At 52.2% G+C, this 19,361-nt stretch overlaps 1 protein-coding gene across 4 annotated transcripts in view; it reads right to left on the bottom strand.

The window, feature by feature from the left end:
• The window catches only part of SLCO2B1 (solute carrier organic anion transporter family member 2B1), a 48,764-nt gene extending 43,497 nt beyond the window's left edge, over positions 1-5,267 (bottom strand). For 3 of the 4 annotated variants that reach the window (XM_033119904.1, XM_033119906.1, XM_033119902.1), the window contains exon 1: positions 4,894-5,267. Coding sequence is in view for 1 of the 4 variants with exons in the window: in XM_033119902.1 (XP_032975793.1) it covers positions 4,894-4,909 (16 nt within the window). In the remaining 3 variants the exon portion in view is untranslated. Of the gene's footprint in view, positions 1-620; positions 692-4,893 lie in introns of those variants that run through there. The other variant, XM_033119909.1, reaches the window with a different exon arrangement.
• Between the last annotated feature and the right edge of the window lie 14,094 nt (positions 5,268-19,361).

Raw genomic sequence — 19,361 nt, 5'->3', positions numbered from 1 at the left:
GGTGGAATGGACAGGGCTTGGTGGCAACGCAGCTGTGGGGAGTGCAAGAGGCCGAGAGGTCCTGGAGGCCGGGAAAGGCACAGCTTTCCATCTGGGTGCACCACCACTGAGGGCCAGGGTTGTGGGGCGGTGACGATTTCAGCCTTAGACGTGGTGAGGCTGGGGTGGCAGGGGCGCACCTGGGGGAGATCCCTACAAGGCTGTGGGCTCCAGAAAAGCTCATGAGAAGATATAACTTCAAGCCAGACCTCTGGAAGCCTAGGAGGCATGTGTGGAAAGAAGGTAACAGAAGCCACAGGGGAGCACACTTGCCCAGTGAGCCGGAGAAGCCCCAACCATGTACCCTATCTGAGGAGAACAAAGCGAAAGGAGGACCCGTCCTGGAACTGTGTTCAGATGCCAAGGGTGTGGGGTCGGGATGCAGTGTCCCAAAGGAGCCAAGATATTCTGGAAAATCCACAAAGCTCCAGCACTAACACACCCATCGCCTGAGCCTCCAAACAGAAACATTCCCAGAAGCAGATACTGGGCAATCCTTCATCCCGAGGGCACATATGGAGGGGCTGGGGTGGGAAGAAGCTGGCCGCATTGTTGCCACCCTTTGCCTGAGCCCTTCCTACCTCCTAGATTGCCTGGGTTCCCTCGGCCTGCTGGCCCCCCAGCCTTGCTCCTGCGGCCCAGGCCAGCTGTCTCTCCCTCCACAAAATCCTCCACCTTGGCCGGTTCCCTCAGCCAGAGCTGGTCACTCCCCTGCATTCTTTACGTCCCCTCTTATCTGATTAGGCAGTGAGTGGTCGTGGGCAGAAGCTGACCGGTCCTGTGCCCTCATGGACCATGTCAGGTCTTTGCTAAAACCCTCTGGGTCAGAGACCTTGGATTCAAATATTTGTTCTGCCGCATTGTAGCTGTGTGACCTTAGGCAGCCTTTGGAGCCTCTCTAAGTCTCAGTTTCCTTCTCTAGAAGTGAGAGAAGCGTCTCACACAAACATGCCCTGCTGGTTTGCACTGTGGTCCTCTCCTCCCGCCCACCCATCTGCCACTCGTGAGTAGATGCCGCAGCCTCTAGGGTGTCAAGGCCACTGGGAGCCACTCTGTGTCATCTATCCACACTTAGTGAACATATTCTCTGGCCCCGGGAGATGCATCCTGTTTTTTCCCCACCTCTCAGCATTTGCACATGCTGTACTCAGCCTGGAGTATCCATCCTCTCAGCAAACCACTTGTTATTTTTCAAGGCCTGGCCCAGCTCAAAAACATGATCGTTGAATTGAGATAAACTGAATGAGGGAGAAAACAGGCTGGGGCGGGGCGCTGTAAAGGGAGCTTAAGGCAGGGGGCGGCGGTGCTGAGTGCTCCAAGTCCCAGGGTGGCCAGGCTGGGCTTCTTCAGGAGGCAGCGTCAATGGCAGGAAGCGGAGTCTCTAGGCCTTGGGCTTGGCTTTATTCTTCGGGAAATTCCTCCTAAAAGGACCCTTGAGTGGTCTGTTGAAAGGATAATATCGTGTTTGAGGTCCAGCTGTTGCAGGCCTCCCAGCTGTTGCTTCTTGGAGATCTATGTGGGGTGCAGGATGGGGCCAACCACTTTCTGGTGTTTTCCAAGCCGGGTCAGAGACACTATGCTGGGACTTTCTGTTCCCAGTTCTGGCCCCAGCTTCTCACCTAGACCCAAGATGACCCTAAACACAGTGGTGAGGGCGTGGGTGGAGCGTGAGCCCTGAGCTTACAGAGAACCCAGGCTGGTTTCCTTAGGCCTAAAAACCAGAGCCTGAGGCTCAGTTGTAAGTGCCATTGGCCCAGGCCACTGCCTCCTGTAACCACGCATCCTAGTTCTTCTCTCTGAGCCTACACTTACTCCCTAAGGGCCGATTGGACCCCCACCTCACTCCATATCGTGAGTCTCCAGTCTCCCATTAATTAGAGCAGGCTTTCAAAAAAGGTGGGAGGGAGGGAAGGAAAGTCATGGGAGGATGGGGGCACAGAGAGGATGGAAGAGAGCTTAGAACTGAGCCTTTCCCAATACCCACCTCTGCCCCACATTTGCTGAGTTCTGGGGCCTCAAGAGCGGATCAAATCAGGCTCCACCCCCAGGGAACTCCCAGTCTGGAGAGGCAGCATTGTTCTCTATCATTTCAGGCATGAGTGCTTAGGGCTCTGGGTTGCAGCCCATTAGAGATAGCAGGGACCAGGCTGACGTTCACTCCACCGCCAGGGTGCAGCTGAGGCGGAGGCTGGTCCCCCAGAGATAGCCAAGCCCCCTAACACTGATGGGAAGACCCAGCCCTGGCCCTAAGGAGAGCCCTCTGCTCCATGCTCCTTCCAGAGACAGAAGCTTCTCAGCACAGGAAGGGACCAAGTGACCACCTTGGCCAAATCCCTCCGTCTACTGCACAGATGAAGAAAGTGAGTCCCAGAAAGGGACAGAGCAGACTGGGACCCGATTGTCTAAGCAAGCGCTCCATTTGGTTCACAGCTGTCTGAGATCTGGTCCAGCAGGCAAGGCCCAGCCTGGGAGGAAATAACTCCCCCTACCCAACACACACACTGCCGCTTCCCCAGGCACTATACCCGAGAACAGCTTTCTTTGTCCGGAGCCAGTGGAGAAATGCCCAAGGTGGGTGGAGGCTCACCAGTGTGAGGTCTGTAGAAGCCCTGAAGGCATTGGCACAGAGAGGAAAGGGTTTGGTATCAGGCAGAGCTGAGTTCTGGCCCCCACGCTGCTTGCTTGTTTGCTGGGTGACCTTGGGCGAGTCACTTGCCCTCTCTGAACATTTGTTTCCTCACCTATTAAAAAGGGTGAGAGCATGTCACTGCATTCTCATAAAGCCAGTGATACAGAGCTGCAATTTGAACCTAGGTCTGTGGGTTTTTTTCCCTTGCTCCTCCTATCTGCCCTGGATCGGCTCACATTTGAACCCAGAAGAGCTCAAAAGAGCAACAGAAACAACACCAGGGAAGGATGAGCCACAAAGAGAGGGTCAAACAGCACAGGGGAGGGAGGTTTGTGCTAGCTAGGAGAAGCAGTCCGGAAGGCTTCCTTGGAAGAGGTGGTGTTTGGAGCAATTGGAAAACGGCTAATTTCACCAGAATGGGATGTGGGCAGCAGGGACTTTCCTGGGAGATAAAGCTGAGCAAAGGTGCAGAGGTGGGACAGTGTCTTCTCTGAGTTACAAAATGGGCCTGGTCTGAGTTCATTTCCTCCAGCTCGTCCTCCACAGACAAGGAAGCTATGCCTGTTGCCTAAGGGCATGTGGTGAGCTGGTGATGGGCTCAGCTGAGAGCCAGATCTGAGGCTGTCTCCTTTCTCTCTTGTGTCTGCTCCTGCCTGGGACAGCTGGCCCCTCTCCCTCCAGTGAGCTGGGACTGAGTCTCTTCCCAGGCTCCAGGCTCTGTCTCCTGCCCCACCTGCATCCCCACATTCCTCAGACTAGAAAGAGAACCTGGGGGAAGCCTGGCCACAGCTCAGGTTGGGGCTCAGGAAGAGAGGCCAGATGTGGCTTCTGGTGACTAAGGGTGCAGATGCTGGGGTCAGCCTCCTGCTGCATGTATGTAACTGGTGGGGGTGATGGGGTGGGGGAGCTAGAGAATATTCCAGAACTGAGTCTTGCAGGGATAAGAATAACAATAGGAGGGAGAGTGAGGCAGGCGCAGTACAGCCAAAGTCTAGTTTTTTCCCATCACCAACCTCCGATCCCATAGTGCACCAGGTGATTGGGAAATTGGGTTGTCAGTGGCCCATCTCCAAACCAAGCCATCCCAATCTGACCTCATTGTCGTCTCTCCTGTGAGGCCCCCAGAGGAAGCGTCCACCCCCACCCTTCCTGCCATGCCTCTGTCCCCAAGTCACGGCTGCAATACAGGCAGTCTGCCTGCCCGGCCCACAAAACCCTCACTGCTGCACTGCAGGGAGCAAGTCCAGCCTTGCCTGAGTGGGTGTGAGGCTAACACAGCCAGCTGGTGGGGGTGGGGTGGCAGTCAGAAGTAATCACAGCAGTGTGTCCTGCCTGGAGGGCCATCCTCTCTTAAGACCCTTTGTTTCTTCCACTTCTTTCTGCCGCCCAAGAAATGCTCAGCTGGTCTCTCGGTTCAAAACCAACACCCTCTCCACAGGGTGCTTCAGCCACACTCCAGGACAGGCTTCTCAAGGCTTCAGGACAGCTTCCCTCTGGCCTGCTCCCTACCCCACAGCCAGCGCACATAGGTGTCTGCAGGTCTCTCTCTCTCTGAATCCGCTTCTCTCCTGTGCCAATCTGATTCTCTGTCTGCAGGTCTGTCTGTCTTGTTGTACCTGCCTCTGTTTGGTTTGATCTTTTGCTCACTCTCTCTGCTTCTCGTTATTTCTCCCAGTCTCATCTGCAGGGCTCCCTCAAGGGCTGGCCTTCTCCCCTCCTGCTCTGCAGTCAGACACCTGTTGGTCTTTGTCCTCTCCCTGCCTCGGTCCTTCTACCTGGGCCTTTGACTCCTGGATTTCTCTGGATTTGCTCTGTCTCTGACTAAGCTTCTCCCTCTGTTTTTCTCTCCTACGTGTGTCTCTGTCTTTGGCTGCTTCAGAGACTCAGAGACGGGAAACAGGGCTCCGTGAATGACTGGTGTGAGGTGGGCAGGCTGACTTTCCATTGCCCTGTTGGTCTCTATGTCTCATCAGGGAGGTTAGGTTAGGTTCCCTGCCTCCAGCTGAGTAAACAGAATCCTTTCCTGCCCCTCCCGCCATTCACTCATTCATTCAACGCACTTTTACTAGGTCCAGCCGTGAACCTGGCTCTGTGTAGGGAACCATGAGACACCTCCCCCCCACCCCCGCCACACCCATTTTGGCTCCACAGCCTTACCCTATACACCGGAAACGTGTCCCCCAGACTCCCTCCCAATGCCCCTTCCTTCCTTTATCTGGACTTACCTATCCTGGGTCCCATGACTACTGGGGTGCGGTGAGTTCCAGCCCCTAGTTCAATCCCAGGACCAGAGCTTAGCAGGAGAGAGGAAGGGAGCCCTTATCAGGTACTCCAGGAGACAGCCGCTGCGCGCCACAGCAGGGAGGCACTAACGTGGAGACTCCAGGCAGAGGGCTGATGCCTCTTGGGCCACACTGTGGGCAGCTACCTCTTTCAGGTAGGAGTTAGGAAGTCCTGCTCACACTTGACCCCACGCTCCAAGTGCCTGTCTCCCTCTGCCACGTGTTCCTTCTGTCTCTCTGCCCTGGCCTCCTACCCGTGTCCTGGCTCACTGACTCTCTCTGTCTCTTGCTCTCTGAATTCCTCTGATCTCTGGCTGAGGCAGTCCAGGGCCAGTTGTGTGGGAGGCTGGGTTTGTTTAGTTCAGCCCCTCTGATGGGAGGTGGCTACTACTATCTTGCCTACCCTCAGCCTTTTCCTTCTCGCCTCAGCATTTCCCTTGGATATTTTCTCCTACTCTGTTACCCTGTTTCCCTGAAAGTAAGACCTAGCTGGACCATCAGCTCTAATGCGTCATTTGGAGCAAGAAATAATATAAGACTCGGTCTTATTTTACTACAATATAAGACCGGGTCTTATATTAATGTTTGCTCCAAAAGACGCATTAGAGCTGATTGTCCGGCTAGGTCTTATTGTCAGGGAAACACGGTTGCAGCAGAGAGGTGGGGCCAAAGGGAGCGTCCCCAAACCCCAGAGCCCTGATTCTCTAGTCTCCTCACTGAGCTCCCATTCTCAATCTGAGCCCCCTGCACCACGAAGCTCTTGGTCCCCTCACAGAACTTCTGTCACCCTCCATGAGCACCACAGAGAGCCTTGTTCGCCCCCTCTCCTCCTTCACTGCACCCCTGTCCTCCTCAGGCTCTTATCCCCTCTCACTGAACCCCATCTCCTCTATGAATCCAAGGACCCAGAGCAAGGAGGGACTCTGTCCACTGGGAATCACAATGACCAGCCTGGGAAGGACTCGCGGTAGCAGTTCCATAAAATACGGCCGTCTCTGTGGGCGCGGGGTGGGGAACAGAAGGCAAACAGGAAATTCCCGGAGTTCCCTGGACTAAGGACTGAAGACGGAGGCCTTGGAGCCAGGAAGGCCTGGGTCCCCTCTTAGCCCCATCATTCACTGGGCAAGTGGCCTTAGGCAAGTTTCTGCACCTCTGAGCATTAGTTCCCTCATCTATGAAGAAGGAACACTATTCCTCACTGGCAGGGCTGCTGTGGAAGTTCAGTGAGCTAGAAAGAAGCCGCTTCTGAAGGCCTGGGGCTCAGAGAAGGGAGTGGCTGAGGTGGGGCTCAGAAGGAGCAGCAATGGGGCACCGGTTAGCTCTGTGGGTGAGAGCGTGGTGCTCTAACAACAAGGTTGCTGGCTCCATCCCCACGTGGGCCACTGTGAGCTGCGCCCTCCACAGCTAGATCGAAACTACTACTTGCCTTGGAGCTGATGGGTCCTGGAAAAACACACTCAAAATTAAAAACAAAAACAAAAACAGAGCAGCAAGAGAGGAAAAGCCTGGTTTTGCTTATTCCTGCTTGCTCAGTATTTTCACATATGTGTGTGGCCACATCGGGCTCTCTTATTGACACAATAGGCCAGGAATTTATTCCCTGATGTGACACATGAGGCGTTGAGTCTCAGGATCTGCCCAGAGGTCACCCAGGTAGTAAGTAAACCTGATCAAGTTCCAGGAATAGGGTCTTTCCATGAAATGGCAATGTGTGGTTTGGAGTCCAACTTTCAAGGTGCAATGATAGAGAAATATACGTGAGCCCCACGTGGCTTCTAGTGGCTGTATGAGGAAGCTCACAGGAGTTGAGGGGTATTTGAAATAATCACAGATTGGCCTGGCACATAGTAAGCACCCAATAGACACCTGTTGCATGAATGAGTATTTGAGAAACCAAAAATGTGGACTTTCCCGCTGCAGTGGGAAAGGTCAGTAGTTGGCTTGGACTGATAGAAAGACGAGACCCTGATCCTGCCTGAGAAAACCAAACTGGGTCTGTCTCTAGAAAGCCTTCAGAGCAAAGTCAGCACTGCCTGTCCTTCCTGAGACTGGCAGAAGTGCATCCTTCCAGACTGTAAACTGCAGGTGCACAGTTGTGAGAGGGGAGGTCCCTTCAGACTTTCTGGAAGTCTGGTTGCCCCTGTCTTGGTCCTAGAGGCTGAAGAAGTTCTACCCGTGGATTGATCTGGGTATGTTCTGGGACCAGATTGCTTGGCTACGTTCATCTTATCAACGCACAACATTCCACAGGGTACGGAACATACAGTAACCTCAGGCAGGAGTGGTCTTCATTTATCACTTTAGCCTCCCCAGGCTGATACAGCCGGGTCCGAGAATATTTCTGAACACAGCTGTAGATTTGGACCAAGGGTCAGGTACCTGGGAGCCTCGGGGAGTTAGGTAAACAGGTCTTCTGATGGCTCCTGGGCTAATCCTGCAGTGAGGTCCCATTCTGGGCGGCCCAGGTTTGAGGTTTGACAACCTGGTTTGCACCCCAGCTTTGCCGCTTGCCAGATGGTGTTTGCTGAGCCCTGTGCATTTTACAGAGCCCCACGATGTGTGGGGATTGCAGTACCATCTGTAGATTCCCCAGTTTGCAAACTTGATGCCTTTTTTGAGTCCCGTGCTGTTGGCAAAGCCTGGCACAGCTTGCAGAGCTCTGTAGCTTTCAGGGCCCCATGTTGTTCTCACAGCCCTGTGTCCTCATGCTGAGCCTGAGGCTGTTGGTAAAACCTCAGGCTGTTTGCAGAACCCAAGTGCTTCCCCTCTTTATGCCAACCCATTCAGGGAAATGCCTTTTTGCAAACCAGGCAAAACAGGAGACTTCATTTTATAGAACTGAGTTTGGGTATGAGGGAAGAGTCCCGGCCTCCAGACTTAAGACCTCGATTCTGGTCCCAGCTCTGTTGCTACCTTGCAGTGGCACTTAGAGCAAGTCCTTTCTCCTCTCTGGGTCTTGGTCTTCTCATCTGTTAAACGGAGATGGTGAGGTCAAACGATTCACCTTCAGGACTGTTATGAGGATCGCTGTAAGGATGCCCAGAAGATGGGGCGGGGGGAGGGAAGAGTGGTCAGAGGCTGCTTCCTGAAAAAGGCTCCAAAGTGCCACCTCAGCACCTTTACTCCCACTTCCCTCTAGCCTGGCAGCCGGGGAGCGGATATCTATAAATGAGCCCTTGGCTGCTCAGACAAGTGAGAGCCTCAGGCTTTCCTACCCTTCCAGGTGCTGTCTGGGAGTCAGAACCCAAGCTGTGCAGACATTCTCCCATGTATGGCTCATTACATCTGTCCAAGGAAGGCAATGTCACATTTATTTCACCCATGAGGACTCTGACACTCAAAGAGGCCATGTGACTTGCCCAAGGATACATGTCATATATACAGTAGGGACTGGAATCTGAGCCAAGGACAGCACGGTATTCTGAAGGTCAGAGCAGGAAGGAACTTGGGGCTCATTTAATTCAACCTTTCCCTTTTTCTGATTGGGAGACTGAGGCCTGAAGAGGGGTAGGCTCGGCTGTGTGTGTCGTGACCACGGGGAAGTCACTGTCTTTCTTTAGGTTTCAGTTTCTCTCTCTGCAGAGGTTTACCACTTTACCCCTCTTTGTTGACACAGCTCCTGGATTAGAACACAGCAAATTTCCTAATCCTGTGCGGAAAGTGCAGGTTAGGTAGGCACAGCCACTGGCTGCTCCAGCCCACTCAGCCTTAAACCAATCCTGGAGGTTCCTCCTCAGGAAGCCCTTTTGCCCCAACTGCAGCCTTCCCCAAGGTCCGACTGACTCCACCTGCCACCAAGCATTCCCCCCCTGGAGAGAATGCAAACCATGCTAGACGCTCTGCATCCCTCCCTGAAAGTGTCAGCCCTGAGCCCTTAAAGGAGCATGAGCTTGGGCATCAGACGGTTCAATCCTGACCCAGTAAGAAGAGCTCTGAGACTCAGTTTCCTCATCCATGACACTGAGATGACAGGAAACCTCCTGCAGGCCTGCACTAAACCCGATCACCTCTCCCTATCTTCAACTCGGTATGTGCACAGCTTCTCTCTCTCAGGAGACCGTATCCTCCCCCAAGGCCTAGCTGGGTGACCTGAGGCTAGTCACTTGCCTTTCTGATCCTCAGTGCCCTTGTCTGGGAAATACCTTCCCAGGGCTGTCATAAGGCTCAGATGAGCTGATGGATGGATTAGTCCTTGCTAAGTTCTGAGAGCGGATCAGACATAAGCCATTATTAATGTGGCGATGGTGGCAATGGCGATGACTCTGGTAATTCTGGAAACAGAAGACGAGGAGGACTCAGGTGGTGTCAGGTCAGTACAACCTAACTGACAACCCCATGGGAATAAATCACAAGGGAAGGCCGCCTGAGGTAGGAGGGAGCTCAAGGGCAAAACTGGGGTTCACAGGCAGGCAGGTGGCCGTTGTTAGCAGCTGTTGTTCCATGGGTACTACAGGGCTGTGCCCTCCTCTCACGGGGTCCAGACCGGGCATTGGCTGGCCCCCAACCCCGGCTCTGCCACCCACACACTGGCATTGGTCAGGGTCCATTTCCTGCCTGGTCCTCAGTTTCCTTATTATAAAATGGTGGTGGGGGGATCAAAGGAAAGGTTTCATTCTGCTCTATCCCTGTCTTTTGGGAAGGACAGCATGAGATAATGGATGAACCACTGCTTTTGTGAAGTGTCAAGAGTGGGACATGAGGGATTATGGTTATTAATAATTTGGCTCCTGGGTCCTTCTCCCAGAAGGAATGTTATGAAGGCTGGGAGAGGAGACGAGGGTGCAAGCAACTGCCGCTGGCTGCAGGTAGTTTGGAGCAAGGGCCCCAACTTCCCAAAGATTTTGCAACACTGCCCCCTGGGGCCCAGAAAGGAGGCCTGTGCCGCAGGCTTTTCCTCCAGGATGCCTGTCCGGGAAAGGGGCTGGAAGGACCACTGTCCGAGGAGCCTGAAATGGACAGGCCAGGAGGAGCCCGGTGAGAGTTCTCCCTCTTTCTCTCCCTCCCCTCCATACTGTCTGTTCCACCTCACCAGTCTCTTAAACCGGCCCACTTCTTCCCTCCTGCTGTCCCCACCTTGGTCTAGGCCACCAGCAGCTCGGGCTGGCCTGTGCCCCAGCCTCATCCTCCAGTCCATCTTCCTGGGAGCCAGAAGAAACTTTCCCACTCTTAAATCTGACCATACCCCTCTTCCCTGCTGAAAACCCCACCCCCCGTCCTGCAACCCTTTCCAGTACCCTCAGGATAAACCCATCTTTCTCAGCTGAAAGTCAAGTACCCCAGTCTCTCTGTTTCTCTCTGTCGTCTGCCAATTCAGTATCTTCACTTGCAAGTGAGAGGAAACCAGGTGTGGTCAAGAATAAGGCTTTGGGACCGGACTAAGTGGCTACGACTCCTGGTTGCTCCACTTGGGAGCTGTGTTACTTAATTGTTTGTTTGTAGTAAAATAGTCATAACATCAAATTAACCATTTTAATTGTACGTTCAGGGTATCAAGTACATACATATTGTTGTGTAACCATCACTACCATCCCTCTCCAGAATTTTTTCATCTTCCCAAACCGAAACTCCATACCCACGTGTTTCTTAATTCGTTATGCCTGTTTTCTCCTCTGTAGGATGGGGCTAATAAATGGACGTGCTTGAAACAGTGCCCGGTAGGGAGGTTCCTCAACAAATACTGCTGTGATTTTATTCTCTTGAGGAAAGGAAGTGCAGCAGCATGTGTGGGTTTTCTGTAGAAACCCGAGAGCTGTTTCTGAGCGGAGTTTAGGACAGCTGCTGGGGGCGCATGCCTCATGCCTCATCTAGGAATCTGAGTCACCTCCTTTCCTGACGTGGTTATGAGCCTGAAGATGAAGGCAGGAAGCAGAACCAGGGAGGGCAGCTGCTTCTCAGCCAGGCAGGCCCTCCGCAGATGTTCCAGTGAGAAGCACACGGGCAAAGAGAATTCTGCCTGACATCAGGGCCACCTCCAGGCTTGCCTCTGTTCTAAGGTTCTCGGGAGGGGCTGGAACAGGCTAACTTGTTTTCATCAGTGTTGCTATTCGGAGCATCGTCAGTTTGCATTTTGCTTGATTCTCTCCTTTTCACGGTCTACCCCAAACACACCTACTCTCTCCAATCTACACACACTTTTCCTAGATTCGCTCACTCCTGCTGTTTCTGGCACTCATATCTAAACTTCTCTCGTTATTCAAGTGGTGCTGTCTTTATTTAAATGCCTGCCTTTCTTTTTTCTTTTTTTGGTCCGCTGGGTGGAACACAGAAGTGTCCTACTGGGGGATGGCAGAGACCAGGCCTGAGGTGTCCCAAAGGGAGCACACCTGGTCTCTGCCGAGGGCAGGGCTGGCTCTCTCCAGCAAACAGGCTTCGTGACGGTGTTAGAATCAGAGCTGAGCCCAGACAGGGAGCCTGGAGGGCCACAGAATCTCCTCTAAGGGTCTTAGGCTGGGGAGTCCTGTCTCTTAAGTTAAAAACATCAACCATTTTCCAGAAATAGCCAAAAGGGAAGACAGTTCAGCACAAACAAAGCAATCTAGCTTTTGGAGTCACTTAAGCCTCACCTCTGCCAATAACTAGCTGTGTGGTGTTGGGCAATTACTTCATTTTTCTAAGTTTCAGTTTCCTCAACTATGAAATGGATGCAATGATTATGACTGACATTCATTCCATGTCAAGCACTGTTGTAAGTACTTTACTCGTATTGTCTCCGTTAATGTTCCCAACTACCCATTATAATCCCAGTTTAGAGATGAGGAAGTTGAGGCACAGAGAGGTTAGGAGTCTTGCCCAAGGTTACAGCTGGTAAGAGGCAGAATCCGGGGTTAACCTAGACAGTCTGGCCCCAGAATTCCATATTGTAAGCAACGGCACTTAAGTGTCTGAAAGGGCTAGTTTGAATTCTCAGTCATCGGCCCTCCTGTCCCTAAGCCGTGGGTTTGAGTACGGAGTTGAGTACTGAGCTAAGTACCTTTGACTGGTTTCCAGGCCTGTTCTGAGTGACCTTAGTTATGTCACTTTCCCCCTCAAATCTTAGGTTTCCCATCCACAACAGGAAGGGCTTGAACCCCAGCTGGTGACTCCTAGATCTGGCTCCAGCCTAGATTCCCTCCTGATGTCTACCTGTTCCTGGGGGTCCCCCAGATACCTCCGGCTCAGCAAAGAGTTCATCGCTGGCCTGGAAACCTGCCCGTCCCAGGTCCCTGCTTGGAGCTCCCGGTCTCAGTGGGGGTATTCCCATCCCTGACTCCCTCTCTCCTTCCCTCTCTCCAGCCTGTGTGGGAACTCTCTGGTTCTTCACATTCCTCTATCTCCCCCTGCACCCACGAATTCAGCACCCCTCCTCATTTCTCCTGGATTCTTGCTCAATCTTGACTCTTCTGTGACTCGTTTCCCTGTCCTAATCGGTCACCCACATTCTACTGGAGTCATCTTTTCAAACCCTGATCTGACGGCATCCAGCCCTGCTCCTCACAGCAAAGTTTCTTTCTTAGCCTAACATCTGATGCTCCTCACCACATACCGGTAACTCACCTTACCGGCCCTCCCACCTACAATGGTCTCCACCCAGAGCCTACTATGCACATTCAGGTCTGGTGCTATATGTGCTCTTCCTCCCTGGTCACAGGATTAGCACTCGCCCTTCTAGGACCACCTCTGAGCCACCACTACTCCCGCCCCAAGTATTGCCTGACTCCTCCAGAAAGAAAATGGATGAGGGCAGGATCAGGGTCATATCCTAGTTCTCTGCATGGCCCGGGTCAGTGAATATTGGACAGGCTGGCCAGACCCTCAGGTACCTTCCCACCAGCCAGTTCCTCTGCCTTGAAGCGGCGATGAGGGTGGAAAACCTCAGAGGGAATACATCCGGGGGTGGCCTTTCCGTGCCTGTGGCAGTGATGGCAATGGAAATCATCACAGCACTTCAGATACTCCCACCTGGAGTATCTGACTAACCCTTAACTCTAGCAGATTTCACTGGTACTGTCACTGCTATTCACAAAGGGGAGACAGAGACAGAGAGACGTGAAGTCTCTTGTCCACCTGGAGCCGGTAAGTGGGAGGAGCTGGGATTTGAACCCACCTTCATTTGTCCCCCAAAGCTGATACCACACTGCCTCCTAGTGGCATAAAGGAAGGTGACGGTGATGAGCATGCAGGAGGTCCCAACCTTGGGCGGATTCTGGACTCTTCTCCCCAGAGCTCCACGGGACTCCTGCCCACCGCCTGGTAGGCAGCTCAGGCTCTCCGTGGACATATTTATAACTTTTCTTTCCTCCTTGGCACTTTCCTTTTCCAGCCTCTTGCGTCTGTCAGAGCCTCCTGCTGGTGAGGGTGAGGAGCAGTAGGGGTGAGACAGAGCGTCACTGATGACATTCCAGGGCGGGCAGCTGGCCTCCAGTATGGTGGGAACTTCAGAAGGCTGGGTTGTTTTCTGTTCTGAGCTCAAAAATGTTCCTGGTACATGCCTCCTCCTGGAGACATTTCTTGACCTCCTCACTCTCTAAGGAGGGTGAAACCTGGACTGTGAATGTTATGGACCTCCCCGTGCTTCCAGGGGAGAGGGACGGGGCTTGTGCAATCTCAGTGGAAAATGCTAATGACACTTGCTCGCATCCCTCACCTCTTCTCAACCGGCACCGCACTAGCTCAGAGCTTGCTCTCAAGAGATACTTACTCAACGAACAACCTCCATTTTCCAGAGGTGGAAACAGAGTGTCCAAGACATAAATGCCAGGCTTGAATCCAAATTGGTCTGGTACCAAGGTCGAAGCACATAACCATTATACAGCCTCCCAGTCCCATTTGGTGGAGAATAAACTCTCCTGCACTCTCAGCATCTTCACAAAATCCTCCCACCACGCTTGTCTTAAGTGAGACTTGCCCCCCCACCTGAGTCACTAAATCTGCAAACTTGCCTTTATCACACTCTCTTTTTATTTTTTTAACCTCTTTCTCTCCCACCTGACTCATGAATAGTCTAGACCTTGGGCTCAAAAGTCCCTCTTCTCCTCCTCTGGGGACCATCCCTTCCTCTTCCTTCCTTCTCAACCACTCCACTGGCTAATTCCCTCCAATAAATGGTGGGAAATCTGCTCAAATATCTCCAACTTAAAAATACAACCAAATCTTCCCTGACTCCCTCATTGCCCTCCGATTATCCACGTCTCTTCACAGCTAAATGTTATCTACTCTCTCTCCACTTACTCACCCCCTAACCTTCCACGCCCACCATTCCATTGGACCCGCTCACCCCAAAGGTCACCAGTGACCTCTTCCTTGCTGGATCCCCTGGACACGCATCATTTCTCATCTGTCTGGTCCCATCAGCAGCTTTTACTGCTGCTGACCACACGTGCCCTTTGCAGCTCCTCTGTGCTGTGTCATGCTCTCCTGGCTTTGCTTCCCTCTCTAGACATTTTTTTTTCCAGCATCTTTTGCAGACACTTCTTGTCGTACTTCAATCTCGTGCTGGTTTGCTCCAAAGTGTTGTCCTTATCACTCTACATTTTCTCCCAGCTTCACAGAGCATAAACCTCCCTAGTCTTGGCCTGCAACGCAGCTCTCTCCCCTCAGCTCCAGACATAAATATGCCAGACATCCCCATTTGGGTGTTCCATGGGCTCCTCAAATGCAATATGTCCAAAACCAAACTCCTGGTCTTCCTCCTGAACCTTCCATCTACGCTGCTCATCACCCACCATCATGTTCTCCATCTCGGTCAACATCCCCGCCATCTGCCTTGTCACCCAAACCAGAACGCTGAGCATCATTTTGGACTCTTCCACATACAGTTACCAAATTCTGACGATTCTACCTCAAAGATTTCTCTAAGCCTTGATAGTTCAGAGCTGTGGACTTTGGCAATAGATAGGATTCTAACAGCAACTCACTATTGGCCCAGAGGAGGGACCAAGGCAGGATTAGTTACTTAGCTTCCTCACCTCTGAAGGAAGGGTAAGAAAAACCCGTGCTCAGGTGAATTGAAATGAAGTATGTGACCACCTGGACACAGTCGCCAGCACAGGTAAGCACTCAGTAAAGGGCAGTGGCTTCTGCCATCATTATCGTTGCTACTTCTCCCTATTCTTCTCGCCATCCAGTTCTCTGGCGGTCTCCCTGCCTCTGGTCTTTCCCACTTGAATCCGTTCTCCACGCGATAGTAGGTGTGATCTTTTTTAAACTTGCAGCTGACTGTTAGTCTTCTGCCTCAAGCTGGCCCTAGCTCTCCAGTGTCCTCGTGCTAAGTTCTTATTTCTTGGCCCGGAATTTGAAACCCTGCTCACTCTGTCCCCTGCCAAAGTCTTCAGCCTCGTCTGTTGAGACTCCCAGTCTCTTCTTCTATATTGCATCCCAAACACACTTGTGTCTGGCCTGTAACACACTTCCCGCCTTCTCACTCCTTCCTGACGTTGCCCAGGCCGCACTGGCCTGGAGCGCTCTCTCCATCCACGTATAATTCATGCCCTGCCCAGAAGATGTCTTCCATGGTGCAAGCCCACTCTGCTCCCTCCTCTGAGCCCTTCAACTCTATAGCAGCGCACATCACATTGGGTATAATTGGTGGCCAGTGTTTCCATTGTCTACCCCCACTAGACTGTGTCAATTCACTGTGACCAGGTACCCAGCGCAAAGCCAGCGTCATTCAGTGTGGAATGAACGATGACCCTCAGTTCTCCTAATCTTTAAAATGGGCAGCATAGGCAGCCAGGCCTGGTTAACCCAGAGGAGAACAAGAACACTGTGAGCTGGAGGAAAGTGAAATCACAAAAGGCTTCCTAGAAGAGGTTGGAATTAGAGTTCTAAGGCATCTAAGAAAGAATAAGCGTGAGCAAGAGAGGGTGAGCAAGAGAGAGTGAAGATTTGGGGAACGGAGTGGCTCTCTGCTCTGTCACACTTGTTCCTCTCCCTTCAAAACACTCAAAGGGCCACCCGTCCAGCTCCACTATTCCCTGGCCAACAGCACAACACTTTACATTTACATAGAGAATTTTCACAATATTTTTCTCTTTTGTGTGTGTGGTTGGCTCAGAGGTTAGGCTAAGAGCAAACCTGAGACGTCTGACGCTTGTCCTTGGCTTGCTGTGTGCAGCAGGCAATCTCTTTCCCCGCTGAGCCTTGGTATTTGGAGACGCCAATAGGTGTGAAAGGCTGCATACACCGCAGAGTTCTGGGCCCAGTGAGGACTATTCATCTTGTTGTTCTAGTATCAGCAAAGCCCAGTGGTAGCTGCTAACCGGCCACTTGGGAGTCCCCAGAAAATCATTCCTCAGGGTCCCAGCAGGAGACTTCAGAGAGTAGGGCCCCAGCAGGCTAGGGATGAGCAAGGCCTGGGGGTTTAATGGGACCAGGCTCAGCACCAACCTGGTTTCACCCACTGAGGTAGAGCTGGCTTGGGAAGGAAGGGGGCAGCTGGAGTGGCCTGGGCTGCAGGTGAGCTGGGCCACCTTGCAGAGGTCTCAGGTGTGAAGGCTACAAAGGAAGTGCCAAGAGCCCGTTAGAGCCCAAGGAGGCCCAAGGCTCTCGGAGGGCAGGGTTTAGGGAGGGCAGGCACTTAGGGACCCTCACCCCACTGTGAGAGAGGCTCTAAGAAAAGGAAGATGGGCTGAAATCTTTCTGCCCACTGTATAGCATTCCAGGCTGGCTGGCTCTGTGGCTGACTTGCTAACTGTGTGACTTTGACCAGATCATAGCCCCTCTCTGGGCCGCCCATGCCCTGTGAGAAACAATGAGGGAGCAGGACCAGAAGCTCTCCATAGAGTCAAGTGTTGTCTGATCCTGCAGGGATTAGCAAGAACCCCCTGAGGTTATCAGGACAGCCACACTCCAGGCTCTGCCTGGAACACCGAGAAGCAAGGTGCTGAGCCCCACGGAGAGGCTGGTTTCACAGGAGACGAGTCAGAGCCAATGTCCAGCCTCAAAGACTCCCCAGGCAGGTAAGAGAAACAGCACGACAACACCCAGAATGATATTGTCCACCAGACAGAGACATTTCAATGCCTTTCCCATGGTGGCCCCTTAGGACTCCTGGGCAGGGAGCCAGGACTTTGGCTTCTAGTGCAGCTCTGCCACCAACTCCCTGTGATCAAGGCACTCCCTTCTCCGAGTGCTTTTTATTTATTTATTTATTTATTTATTTATTTATTTATTTATTTATTTATTTATTTAATGAAAAATGAGGGGAAATGGGAATTGAACTACACTGCTTGCATTTGAAGGTCCCTTCTGGCTCTGATGTTCTGTGATTGCCCAGCAAACCTGGCAAAACCAGCTTCAGGGGCCCGGTCAATGGAAGGAACAGCCTGTCAGAATTCCAGTAACGTTCAGGGAAATGGGTTTTGTGTCACATTAGATGCTGAAATAAGAGAAAATAAAAATCCCTGCTCACTCGTCCATTATGGAAAGACGTTTGGTTTAATTCAGGGTCACCTTTCATTCATCAATCCATTTACTTACACATGTTTGTTGAGGGTGTATTACGAGCTGCGTTTACCAGGCATCGGGTGTACAGTACGGCTGCTCAGGACGTGGGGCCATGGCTGCCATGACCTTTTCCCTTAAGTCACTTCTTGAAAAGAATATTTTTCTAGCCATGTAGAACCTCTATTTAGTAACTGGTCCATCTGAACCTGTTTGAAAACGCCCGCAGAACAGAACAGAAATGTACAGTTGTCTCTGACATCAGCGGAAGAAATGGAGAGTAGAAAATAAAACCTTTGACCTAATTTTTCCCCAGGTGGAAACCAGAGCCTCCAAATTGTCCCAGGGGCCTACCTTGGTGGAAAGAGTCCAAGGCCAGAGCCAGGAGGCCTGGTTTCCAGGACCAACCCTGGCACTGATCTATTGCTGACGCAGGGCTGCTCCCCACCCCCACCCTGGCCTGATTCTTCATGTGTAAAGAAAGGATCCGGGCCTCGATTATCCACAGGGCCATTTCCACTCTTACGTACTCTGCGGCATGTTTTGTTAGAAAAGGGAGAAATTGGAGGTGGCTTTGGAAGACTTAGTGGAACTGCTTCAGGGGCCGTGGGGATGGAGAGGCAGTGATCTGACTCCCAACACAGACGGGCTCTGGGTGGCTTAGTCAAGGTGGAGGGCAAGTCAGTGTGTCCCTCAGCTCAGCTCTGTGGCTTGGAAAGTCTCACGTCCGGGGTCTTGGGCTGCCTTGGATGCACAGTAACCTTCTTCACCAGCCTCCAGGGAGCACAGTTACTCTCTGCAGAGTGCTTGGTCTTCTATCCTGACACTGGTTCTGAGACTTTTCAGTTCTCTGTGGTGCCCTCTGAACTGGGGTCAGAAAAGGAAGGCTCCAAGGTGTGGGCATGAAATGGCTACACAGTAACACCTGCAGCAACCAGGAGGCAGGAAGATGTATTGAATGACCCAGGACGGCCCCTGGAGTCTGTTTTTTCCCAATAGGAGGAGAGTCCATCCTCAATTTGGATCCCATTCGGGAAATGATTCCCTCTACAGAAGGTATATGCAATGCCTCTACCCTCGTAAGGTAACCAACATCCGGGTTTGCTGGGAACTGAGGGATTTCCAGAGACATGGGACTTTCTGGGCAAATCAGGATAGTTGGTCCCTGGATATGACGAAGAGACAGGATACAAAGCAGGTCACAGGGCACCCAGGTTAGACTGAGACAGACCGAGAGCCCCAGCAGCAGCTTAATCCATTTTTGGGTTAAGCAGACAGCATTCTGGAGTGCTCCTTGGAGGAAGAGGCCCCACCACCACCACCATCAATACCACAAGAAGATATCCCAGAAAGGGAATCCTCAAGTGAATGGACATATAGACAGAGAACACTGATTCAAGAGATACAACATCCTAGCCCAGGAATGAAACGAGAATGGAGTTGGGCATAAAAGAGAAATTGCATCCAGAGCTGTACAGCAATGATTCTTTCATCATCCCTGAAGAGGAGTTTCCACCAGTTCCTTAGCGCCAGTGAGCTGGCAGTTTTTGTCAGAGGTATTGACAATCATCTGGGCTCAGAAGCACACAAGTAGAGTCAAAGGAACCTTAGAATAAAGTGCTTAAAGTTTTCATTCCCTGGGTTTAGCTTTGTCACTGTCAGCCAGTGTGGGGACAGAGCCAGGAGTGCAGTTTCCAGGCTCTCGCCCTCACGTGGAAAGGTGCTGGCTCAGGTAGTAAATGGCCATCGACTGTGATCAAATGGCCATCAGCTGTGGCTAGTTGGCCGTCAGCTGTAACCAGTGAGCCATTAGCCACTAATATAACTGCTGTGGCTACACTAGCAGCAAAATGGGGAGCTAGCAAGAAGATGGTGGCTGAGCTAGCAAGAGTGGATTGCAGTTAGCAGGTGAGGTTGGTTGGCAGAAAGAAGTGGATGGCAGGCTGCAGATCGTGTGGCTCCTGCTTCCTGTGTCTCCAACCCAGCCGCCA

Source organism: Rhinolophus ferrumequinum, chromosome 11 (genome assembly GCF_004115265.2).
Source record: "Rhinolophus ferrumequinum isolate MPI-CBG mRhiFer1 chromosome 11, mRhiFer1_v1.p, whole genome shotgun sequence".
NCBI lineage: Eukaryota > Metazoa > Chordata > Mammalia > Chiroptera > Rhinolophidae > Rhinolophus > Rhinolophus ferrumequinum.
Note: the sequence above shows the minus strand (reverse complement) of the source record. Positions and strands in the feature narration are given on the sequence as shown.